This window comes from Camelus dromedarius, chromosome 7, assembly GCF_036321535.1.
Source record: "Camelus dromedarius isolate mCamDro1 chromosome 7, mCamDro1.pat, whole genome shotgun sequence".
NCBI lineage: Eukaryota > Metazoa > Chordata > Mammalia > Artiodactyla > Camelidae > Camelus > Camelus dromedarius.
Window position 1 is genome coordinate 40,624,139 of NC_087442.1, and position 12,164 is coordinate 40,636,302.

The 12,164-nt window shown below is 40.5% G+C and overlaps 1 protein-coding gene across 1 annotated transcript in view; it reads right to left on the bottom strand.

The window, feature by feature from the left end:
* Positions 1-1,309: 1,309 nt before the first annotated feature.
* The window catches only part of GARS1 (glycyl-tRNA synthetase 1), a 34,939-nt gene continuing 24,084 nt past the window's right edge, over positions 1,310-12,164 (bottom strand). Inside the window, exons 11-17 of the mRNA XM_064487476.1 lie at positions 11,281-11,389; positions 10,329-10,473; positions 8,439-8,524; positions 6,301-6,410; positions 3,817-3,910; positions 2,963-3,153; positions 1,310-1,599 (exon numbers count right to left, since the gene is read on the bottom strand). Of these exons, the coding sequence (XP_064343546.1) occupies positions 1,474-1,599; positions 2,963-3,153; positions 3,817-3,910; positions 6,301-6,410; positions 8,439-8,524; positions 10,329-10,473; positions 11,281-11,389 (861 nt within the window). The 3' untranslated portion in view covers positions 1,310-1,473. The remainder of the gene's footprint in view (positions 1,600-2,962; positions 3,154-3,816; positions 3,911-6,300; positions 6,411-8,438; positions 8,525-10,328; positions 10,474-11,280; positions 11,390-12,164) is intronic.

A 12,164-nucleotide genomic window follows, 5' to 3' on the forward strand; every position in this document is an offset into this window, starting at 1 on the left:
AGAGAGCTTTTGTTCCAATACCTTTATGATCCAAAGTGGGTAAATCCCACTGTGCATTTAACATATCTTTTCCTATTAAGGAGCTCGTAACAACGTCTGAGGCGGCGGTGACCGTTTGACTACGGAGGTGCCCACTGTAAAAGGAAGTAAACGGGAAGAAGGAAAGACAGTCACCTCCCACCCCCATGTGAGAACGCTAGACTACACGCCAAGTTAAGAGCTGCCTTATACGGAATCGAGGTAAAAGGAATCCCTAGTAAATGAAAGTTTATTTAAAATCTAGTTCCTTCTAATTTAATAACGAATACCTTAAAAAGCACCAGGCAGAAGAGAAGTACGCTTCAGTAAAAGGCTTCCGCAAGAGGTTTGTTCAAAAATTCAAGACTCACCCTAAGTTTACTGACTACCTACTATGGACAGTGCTGTGGCGGGCATCTTCAGAGATGACATAAAGATGAGAGAATCCCTTGGAGGATCCAAGACAAAGGAAAACACTCGGGAGCCTTTTACTGTCAGAAGCTGGGACTCTAGACAGTCTTAACTCTGCTAATAAAGAGTTGTTCAAATTCACACATTCCTATTTTTCCTAACAAATAAACACATGTGTTCTGAGCGTTCTATACAAACACATCATAGAAGTGAAGTCCCTCAAAAGCTGAGCCCAAAACTACAAAACTACTAGGCTTGAATCAAGACACTGATGGTTGAGAAGTGCTAAGTCAGACAAGGCAGAGACAAGTACGCCTTAAAATAAAGAGGGCCTCTGTCGGTGCGCCCCCTCCTGGAGACTTTGAACAGCAAAGACTTCCATCAGCAGGACACTGGGGTTGGTGGCCCGACCCCGCCCCAGCACGCAGCCTCCTCCACTGCTCCCGCAGCCTCCTTCCCACCTCAGCTGCTCCCAGAAGCAGGTCCACCTACGTGGTGCTGCCTCTTTAGCACAATGCACCACTTCTTCAGAAAAATAGAAAGAACAGAAAAGACAACTCTATAGGCATAGAAAGTCGGTAAGTGGTTGCTTGGGACTGGGGTTGGAATGTGAAGCAATGCTAAACGCATATGAGGTTTCTTTTTGGAGCACTGGAAACATTGTAAAATTGGACTGTGGTGGCAGTTGCACAAGTCTGCAAATATACTAAAAACATCAAATTGTACACTTAAAACAGGTGAATCTTACGGTTTTATGAATAAAGTTGTTAATTAAAAGAATGTATTAACTGTGTTTAACATTAAGTATAAGTGTGTTTACCCAAAGATGGGAGAAATTGTTTTTTTGCAAATGCAGAAACACGAGCAAGTAGATCACAAGTTTGTTCAGAATTCCTTCAACTTTAATTGTGGAAGTAAGATCAGGCAGCCACTGAGGATAAAATGCAGTCCCTGGGAGGGACTGCAGTGCTGTTTTTTTGTAAAGTGGACATGACAAATTATTTTTTAATTCACGCAAATGGTCAAAAGTTGCCCAAACTGTCCTCATTCTTCGATTGTCTCTTTTTTCCCAGTTTCTTGACCTTCAAAGAGAGGATACCTGGCCTCCACGTCGGCCCACGTGATGCTGCCATTGGCCAGATCGCGGACTACACTGGGCAGCTCAGAGACCTGGGGTAAAAGGAGAGACAAGTCTCAGTGTCACCCAGCGTGATCAGACTGCCAAAAAGAGGATTCACCCTGAACTTGGGAAACCACAGAGAGCGCCAAGTCAGTGTCTATGTAATGACAGGATCCCTCTACAAACTGGGCCCCACACAACGTTCCTCGTGACTCCCACTGAAGCCTCTTTACCTAATTACACTCACCTCCTTCCGGACTCGGGTTCCTGCCCCTCTTCCAGCCCAGAGAATGCCCGCCAGCTCCCCTGCATAACTCAGTTCCCCCACAGAGCCTTTTCTAATTATTCAACATCTCCGTGCCACCTGAAGTGTGTGTGACATTTCCCTCTTAGAACAGTGTCAGTCAAGTAACACGAGTGAAGGGAGCCAGGGAGTGTGGGAAACTGGAGAGCGGCAACTAGGGGGGCCAGCTGTCCCTCAGCCATAACCAAACGTTGGCTGTCACCCAGCAGGGGTTCTCAAACCTGAGTGACAGTCAGAATCATCTGGAGGTCTTACTAAAACAGTTCTGCCCACCTTCTTTCCCTCTCCAACCCCCAACCCCACTCCAGTTTCTGATTTAGTAGGTCTAGGGTGGAGATTTCACTTTTCTAATCAGTCCCAAGGGGATGCAGGTGCTAGTGGTCCAGGGCCCATACTTTGAGAACCCCTGCCCGATGCGAACCTAGGTTCAGAGCAGCCAGATCTGGCTTTGTAAAAACACGAGCCATAAATCTGTGACTTCTGAAGTAGACTATACACTCCTGTGGAAAAAAGTGGTCTCTCACCTCTGTTTTCCCTATTATTAATTCTCTATATCAAGCAGAGCACGTAATAGGCACTCTAAATAAAAACTTGCTCAAAATAAATTAGTCAGGTGGCTAATTAAAGTGGCCACTCTGTCCTTTCCCTCCTGTCCTTTTCTCATCTCCATTATTCCCTTCTCATTAAGTAAGATGACTGAAACATTATTCACTGCTTTGAATGAATCAACATGAAAAAGTTATACAAACACATGTACACAGAAATATAAAGATAAAACTGTCTAAGCCCCCCCCAAGCCTGCCGATAAAACTATGGCAGCAACCACTTAGGATATTTCTCTTGTCCAAACCACCAACCAACTATAAAAGCAAGCTGTCAGAGAATGAGCCCAGAGTGATCCAAATAGCTATAAAATACTAGAGAAGTCTTAATGAATATTTTCATAATTAAACTGAAGGGATTTGGGAATCTGTGTTCCGATACAAACTTACGATTAAAATTAAAAAGGAAAAAAAGGGGGGACCATACATACAACAAAAATCCATCTCAAATCAGAAGGAAGCTGTACACATTTCTAAGATTAAAAGTGCCAAAGAGAGGGCAGCCACCTCTGCTCTTATCTGCCGCATGGAGTCTCGGTCCCGCAGGGTTGCCGTGTGAGGGGTCTTGTTCACTGTATCGAAGTCAATGGTGATGCCGAAAGCCACGCCAATCTCATCAGTCCTGGCATAGCGTCTTCCAATAGACCCAGAGGAATCGTCTACTTTGTGAGAGACACCGTGCCTGGTCAAGGCTTCCGCTATCCAAAACACAATAAGTAAATTAAACATTTGAAAAAGGACGAAGTCCCGATGTCAGCTAAATGTTGTCATACAAGCTCAGGAAACTTATAAAAGGGACTGACACAAAAGAGCAGTAAGTTGCAGCTGCAAGAGAAAGAAAAATCCTGACAATTTAATCCTCCCTGGAGCCCAATCCCTCACTCTTACCTACATTTCATGCGGCTGCAGGGGAACGAGTATCAGATTGAGAGCCCAGGCCAGGAGGCCTGCAGGACCCTGGGCAGTTCAATGAACTCTTCCCAATTCCCAACTCTGAAACACGTGGGCCGCAGTAGATGACCACCAGGATCCTTGTCCTGTGGATGTGGGTGGGTCCAGTGGCTGCAGATCTACTGGGGTTGTTACCCTCCACTAGGGTTCCCCTGATGAAGTGAGCACCAGGGTCAACAGGAGAAGCAAGGGTGTTTTAAATCTGACTCCTGGGTCCCACCTTGACTCATTCAACTGCTAGGAGAAAACATCCTGAGCAAGCACACTCTCAGCAGTAAGAGCGGACACTAAAAATCACAGATTCATTCTTTATTCAATACATATTTTTGTCAAAAAAAAAAGAGACATTTCCTAAAATTCAATCTACTTGACAGTGTTCCCTTGGAGATTACCCAATTGGATTTGCTTACATAATTCCTTGACAAATGGCATGAACTCCTGGTTCTGGCTCAGCGGAAGGACGGAACATTTGAATGGAGCTACTACAGCCGGGAAACTGAAGAACTAGATGGTTTAAAAAGAAGGATAGATAAATATGTTAGCGTATAAAGATCTCAACATTAACGTCCAAACTGCACTATCAACATACCAGAAAACACAGGAAAAGCAGTGCAACAAGACAGAGGAAGCAAGATAACCAGAACTAGAATCAGAAAGATCTGGTTTTCGGCTCTGCACTTGGACCAACTCAGTGAGCTTGACCTCTCTGGGTCTCAGTTTCTCCATCTAAAAAGGGTCTCTACCGTCGGTGCTGCTTCCTTGGCAGGTCCGTTGTAAAAAAGTTAAATGATGTGAAAGCATTCTGAAAGTTACCATCTAAGATGGTAATTTTTTGGTACCACATAAAAGCCTGGCTTCTTCTGTGGAGATCCCTAAAGAACCTCCCCCCCCCCAGATCATGAAGTAAGTGGTAGTGTCAACAGATAAAAATTCCATTCTGTCCTTTAAAAGACTCAGCATAGCTGAAGGATCTATGAGCCTTACTAAGTAAAACAGGAAAGTTTAATTAGCTCACAAATGCATGTTCAAAAGAAATAGTAGAAAACAAACAAAAAGATGCGCCATATACCCAAGTGAAAAATACAGCCCTCCTAAACTGCGCCTGAAACAGCCTTCAGAGTTACTCAGAAATAAAAGGAAGCAAAGATATTCTGTGAAAGGCAAACCAGTCTACCATTTTGGGCTGGAAATAAGAGCTGAAGATAGTTCTTAAATAATATTTGTACAAAAGGTTCACTTGAAGGCAAGAGTATGGGACTCAGAAGGAATAGGTCTCATAAAAATAATGAATTTCACGAGTTCCAGTTTAGCGCCCCCAAAGCCTAATTAATCTTAAATAAATGCCAGCCAATGGTGAATATCCTGCTTTATGTAAACCCTAGACTCTATCAAGATGGCACCTGAATCATGGAACGCTCAGAATTCCACTCCTCTCCTCCATCTTGTGAGAATTCCATTTGATGTGAGAGAGAATTGGGGACCCACCTTTACAGAAAAATAATTTTGGGGTTATCTCACCAGCAATGTTTTTATATCAAATTTATAGGAGGATGGACTGAGGGACTTTGTGTTAATAATTTAGAAACATTTTTGGCTTCTCACAAGCTACCCAAATTTCTCTTCACAATGAGAATCTCTATGTAATTCATAAAACACAGTAATTAATTTATTCTTTCTTAGCCCTTATAAATTTCTATGAAAACTCTAGTTATATCAATATTGTAAGATTCAAAGGAATAGCTAAAAGGTTTTCAGGAAGAACCACGTTTTATGTTTGCATGGTGTCTAGCTCAGGTTCTTACTATCTGTTAATGAACGAAAAGCTGCTCTTTAAGTGTCAGGAAATGAAGATGTAACTTTAGGGCAGAGAATAAAAGAGTAACTTTATTAGCTACACATTACCAACAGTATGTCAGACTTTTTAAAACCCTGGTGCCAGGAACACATCAGTCCATCCTTCAAGATTAAATGCCCCAGAAAGAACTACAGAGCTGATGTCCAACATCACGTACACACTCAGCTTCAGATGGTCATGCAGGTAAGAATGCTTATTTCGGTTAATCTGACCTATGCAGCCTCTCCTCTCTAGCCATTCTTCTTCTGAGTGATTTTCCCAGAAACCTGCAGCTATAAATTAAAAGAGTGTAACTTCTGCAGGCAGAGGCGAGGTGAGGAAGGCGAAGCCAGGCAGGATGAAGAGAGACTGGGGATGGCACAGAGCAAGGATTCTGCAACATTTGCAGAATCTTCTTGCAAACATTTATCTCTAGCAATACTTTAATGCTAAGAAAGGCTATACTTCACAGACTACTGCTCAATTTATGACCTGTCAATCTCCCACATTGCTATCACCTGGGGTTCTTCTAAAACAAACCAAAAAAAAAAAATCAGACCCCTGGGTCCCAGACCTATTGAACCAGTATCTTTGGAATAGGACCTAGGAACTTAAATCTTTACTCTCAAAAATACCCTAGGCAATTCTATACAGTTTTAAAAGGTTCCCTTTAATGCTTTACCAGTGTATAAATACAATTCTTTGGTCTGGCCAAATTCTATGAGCCATCTCCTCCTTCCCAATTTTCTGAAAACCCAAACAGATCCAGAAATTACCATTCCTTCCACTGATGCAACACACAGTTCCCTCAAAGTAACACGTCCTGTCTCAGGACTCGGATGCAAGTGAAACAATGGCATCTTGAATAACCTACACGTCCTAAAGCTCAAGTGAGATAACACAAGAAGGTGCTTTGCTTTGTAGGCAGTTAAGCAAAGGGAAGTGTTAACCTTAAGAGTAAATAACGACTAAATGATCATTCCAGAGTCGTCTTAACGTCTCTCAGTGGGTTTCGTTCATTGACACTGCAGAGAACAGCACCCTGCACAGGACAACTCACCGTCCTCTGCTCGTCTCCCTCGCGGATGTGGAATGTATGTTCAAATACCGTATACATGATCCTGCCCAGGCCAAAGGAGGGTTCGATTACACTCGGAACAACTTCTTCCACTGCAAAAGACATAGAAATTCAGTAACACTTTCTCACCCCCTACATGATGCACTCCAGGTCCTCTCTTAACAATTCTTATTAGCCCTAAAAATATCTCTATTCTAGATGGATTGCAATCGATCCTGTACCTCAGGACAAAGAAATCAGAATAAAAGACCATTCGCAGAGAAGTTTGGAGTAAAAAAATTTTTCACCGAATTTAATTCTTTGTTAATCTAAAAAGTAATAACAATAATAATAGGACACAAATGAACTAATTATTATTCTGATTCCTTGAATATGTGTAAGCACATTTGACTGTCCGTTATGACTGGATTAAAGCATTCTATTGGTTCTTATTTTGTAGTTGGCTTTATTTCCTTGATAAGTATGTAAGTTTAAAAACCTAAAGATCTAATCTGTTCTTAGAAACAATAATTAGTACATATATGAAAACTAAGAAAATGTGCAGTGTACTGTATATATGTATTTACATGCAATATAATGTGTATGGGCAGTCGAACTGTAATAATTCTGCATAATAAAACTGGGAAAAAATTTTAATTCTTTGTTCATATACCACGGTATTCCTTCCCGGGTTGGTAAGCGATGAACAGCAGGGAGCTGCCTTACCTCTGCAGAAAGCATGAAAACTCTAGAGCTTCTATGAGACTTTGCTAGAATTAAAAATCTACCACCACAGCCGGGAAAATGAACAAAAACAACTCCTACATAGAATAAGTATCGTATGATTTTCATTTTACTTGCTGTCTTGCTGACTTGATAACTCCTTAAGAGAGCCAAGTTACTGCCCTTGTACTTCCACAGTCCTGGGGTCAGGAGCCCCTTAGAGAAGAGTCTGCTCAGGGACCAGTACTCAGTCAAAGACACCTGCCAGGTGCCCCACAGCTCCTCCCATCAGGGACGCTATTCCTGTGGTATGCACAGCAGCTGGACTCATCACTGCTTATTATTCAGAAAGGAAGCAATGCTAAGCACTGTCCAGGTGTAAGGTAACTGACTCTAATCTTGGAAAGTTTATGTTTCAAGGGAAGTGAGATAACTGGAATCCAAAACTCACATATGTGGAAGAAAAGAGAAGCTGTTCCTTTTGTGTGTGATAAAAATAAGAATAACATTTTAGAACTATGATCAAGGCATTTTCTGTCCATCCTTTCACGGCATCCTTGCTATGTGAAGTCCAGCTCTGAGCCAGCTTCCGGATGGTGGCTAAAAAGCCAGAGAGCATGAAGGACCCCCTGCTTCCTCCCACCACCGTTCAGACTGCTTTAACTGCTCACAGCAGCCTGGCGACAACGAGACAGGCCAAAAACAAGTGGGAAAGGAGGCCTGCTCGCTCCACGCCAGCGGCTTCTGAAATACCCACTACTCTCAGTTTCCAAGAGTTTCAATTCAGCTACAATTATCCAGAAGCATCCTTTACATGTTCTCCAAAATACTCATTTCCCAATTCATAGAATTTGTTCTACAAAAAATAAAATCACTTCCTTGCTTTTTAAAAAAGCATGAAAGATCACAAATCTAAATTACTTATAACAAGTTAATCTGCTAAAATAGGCAGAAGGGTGATTCTCTCTTTTGCTTAAGAACTGAAAGGACTTTACCTTAAAGAGAAAAAAAAAAGATGCTTGTTTTTAATCAAAGAGGTATTTAAAAATTTTTTTTTCCTTTTTTTTTGTTAATGGAGGTGCTGGGGATTGAAGCCAGGACCTCGTGTGTGCCAAGCACGTGCTCTACCACTGAGCTATACTCTCCAGCCCCAAAGAAAGTCTTCATATGTATGTCAGGTCATAGGAAATACAACGGTAGCATTATAAATTATTCTTCAGTATGAGTACAATTTGGAAAAAAAAAAGCCCAAGATAATGCCTTAAACATATTCATCAAATTTAGGGTTGTGGCATTAAGGATTTATTTTTCTTCTTCAAGTTTTCTGTAAAATGGTTATGCTATAAAACTTTAAAAAACGAAACACCTTTAAGGAGTAATGCTTTTAGTATGTTTCTTAATTATTTTTACAAATTTACCATGTAGTGTTTTCTGGAATCTCTTCACATTGACCATGTCTTTTGTTAACTGAAATGTTTTCCCTTCAGTTTCAATAGTAAATTCCCTACAAAGAAACAAAGCACAGTATTTGTTAGTGAAAATACGTATCCACATGCCTTCATTTAAAGGAGTTTTAAGATTGCTAAATTGTTTCTCATTTTAAGTGTAATACAACTTGGTCAACTCTCCAGATATAAATTGGAAGTAAAATTTAAGTGATTTCATAAGGAATACCAAATTAAGTATTGTTCTAACAATGGCGCCAAACAGTATTGTGGGAGGCACGCCAAAATGTGGCTAGTTTTATAAAATTCTGCAAGTGACTTAAAGACCAATTCTTTTGGTTTTGAGATCAAACCAAAACCAATTTTTTTTTAAAACAGAGTTTTAGAATAATTACAATAAATTTGTCAGAAACAGACCTGTCAGCAACAAGAACAGTTTCTCTGTTGTCCTAACAAATGTAAAAATGACCAACTTGCCATCTCAGAGAGAAATTTTAAAACTCCCACGCTATTTCCAAAATAAACATTGACACTTACGCTGATGAAGATCAGCTTAAAAGTTTAATGATCCTGTGTGATATGTCATTGTAAAATATTATCCCTCCCCACTGCCAAATCACTGCCTGCCTTATGTTCATATCCTGAGACACGCCCATTCCATTTCAGGTTATAAGAATTCACCTTTATAAAGTGCTTCATGTAATACCCGTATTTCAGCTATGAGGTATTTATTTCCTCACATTATGAAGATCAATTTGGATGTATCTTGTCTCATAGGCAGCTCAGTGCTGGGGGGAGAGAGCCCTCATGTGGTTGTCCTTGAAGCTGGAGAGCTGGTGCGTGGTACCCTGCATTTTGCTCGTTTCTAGCAGTGATAATCTCAAGCAACACAGGAGTGGTTTTCAGTGATTTTCTCCATTTTCTACCATTCTGTCTGAAGTTTGTGTGCACGTGCGTTAAAGGTGCCATTACATACACAGCATCATATATATTCTCTCTGTGCATACAGTCTTAGTGTAGAGTGGTAATAGTTACAAAAAAGCTGAAATCAGCAAGGAGATAGCCATTATTTGAGAATTTAAAAAACAAAACAAACAAAACAAAACTGTTCTGTTTGTAGATGATGATATCTGACTAGTGATCTAACCATGTCAATTTTAATGGGATTTGATGCTATTTTAGACAGATATTGCCTCTAGATGTTCCATTTGGTTTTTTTAATATTTTTATATTTTATATATTTCCATTTCTCACCTCATATGTTCATGTTTTCCCTTATATCCTTTAGCATATGAAGCATATTTATAATAACTGTTTTAACATCCTTATGTCTTCCCTCATGTTTGTCATTTCTTGGCATTCCTTTTGACTGATTTTTCTCCTCACTATGGGGCATATTTTCATGCTTTTTCTTATGTCTGGAAATCTTTAACTGTTTGCCAGACACAGTAAATTTTACATTGTTTATGGCAGATTTTGTTGAATTCCTTTAAAGATTCATCTCTATTGTCTTTATATTTATGCTTACAACAATTACACAGACCACTCCAAAGCTTAAAAAAAGATCACTGACTTGAGAGGCAGATGTAGTTTCTATTCCCTCCTTAGTCACTACCTTGGATAAGACTCTTCCTCTAAGAAAGTTATTGGGGGGAAAAACATCTGATCTTTGTAGTTCACTTCAAATCTATTTCTAGGCTATAATGCCAAAATCTTGATAAATGCAGTCCTTTCAATGTAGCCAAGAGATGGTACTTACCTGCAAAAAATTTCTACAGAAACTAATCTCACTCTAACTTTCAAAATCTGACAGAGGACATTGCTGACTGGAGCCCATGTAAAAATACACATCTTAAATCTTACCCTTTTTCATTCAGTAGTTCTTCCATTTCTGTAATGTAGCACTCATCACAGACGGCAAGGTACTCCATCACCAGCTTTGCATCCTTTTTATATGCCTTACCAATTGCTCCCTTATTGGGCTCAAACTGAACAACATTGACTGTTTTGTATGAAGTAGTCAAGGAATGTAAAACTGCAGACCTGCCTCCGTGTTCTGGGAAATGACCCTGAGGACAAGCAACCAGTGACGTGAAACAACTACCAGGTCCATGTCGGTGCCCTAGGTCCCCTTTCCGCTGATTTCAGGGGCAGGGTGAGACCACCACCCATAAAAGCATTCAGACAATCCTCACTCAAAATAAGGAAACATCATCAAGAAAGGCTTTTTCAAAGTTACAGTGAGATAAAGGGATTTTATCTACTCAGCAACATAACCCGATAAGTAGCATAATAATTTGTTCATTTCTAATATGTCTCAACACAACAGGATCTATTTCCTATCACCAGCCTAGCCCTAAGATCAGCTCACAACCTCACTGCCTGGTAAAGGAAGGAAATTTCTCCTTTGCTGGTTTACAGATCCAGTGAGCTAAATTATTTCATCTACCATAAAAGAGCACCCATCTTTTAATAGAGAAAGTATTCACCAGGCACCCTTTATTTAAAGAGCATATACGTAGATGCAGGTGTGGGAAATGGTTGAGAAAAACTGGTCACCATCCTGAAAGACATCAGAGCCTTTTCCTGAATGAGCTTTTTTCAGGGACCAGACACTGAGTGGGCACATGGCAGATCACAAGTTAAGAGAACAGGAAAGGAGCAAAAAATGGGTAAAATAGTATGTTTAAATAAAGTGCTACCACAATATCCAAACACCTCAGTGCATCCACAGAACACGGTATAGACCTGGACTTATCCATTTCTAAGATGTTTACACTTCAGTCCTGAGCTGTTGAAATGACCAGAAAGGATATGGGTTCCTTCAGAGGTTTCTCAGCTACAAGTGGGACTTTGGTGGCTCGTGCATGACAAGAAAGGTCATAACAGGAACGATCTGCACATCCAACAATCTCGATCCAGCCCTAAGAAGACATAATAGATAAAAACACTTGTGACTTACGTAAGGTTCATTCACAAATGCAAGAAGATTATAACTAACTCTTTCACATACGCAAGAGTAATTCACCTATAGAATCTCTACTCAACTTTTACAATGTTTGAAATGGGAATAATTTTATACACCAGGCAGTAACACCCCTATAAAATATAATTCACACATGTACACAAAGTAGTCTATTTTCTGGACAGATTTATTTTGGCCGACTGTGAAAGTGGGGTTAACTAATATCTTCAAGGATTTAATTATGGAAATAAAATGTGGAACCTAGACAAAAGTGGTAGATTTGTTTCAAATTTGTAACTAGGATTCAAAATGAGTCTGGCAGAAACCACTAGCACAACACCATTTTATGCAAAGGACTTTAGCGTCCATGGATTTTGGCATTCACAGGGGGATCCTGGAACCAATCCCCCGCGAACACTGAGGGATGATTGTAACGATTCTCCCCACCCCTCACCTTCATACATTTATGTTGTTAAAGCTCTGGCTCAAATCAAAGAATTCACACCTGCTCAGGCATTACTGTCGGTGCACTTTTAAGAACTACAAAAAGAAGGGCATGGCTCTTTGGGAAGAGCCCTACACTGGCAAGTAAATGACATCCATGGCCAGAATTCGACCTCCCGAATTGCACAGAATGCACACAACAGCACACTCCCAGAGACTTTCTATCGCCGTACACATGGAGGGCCCAGGGGTCAACAGAGATCCCTTTTGTGAGTCCACACAGAACACAG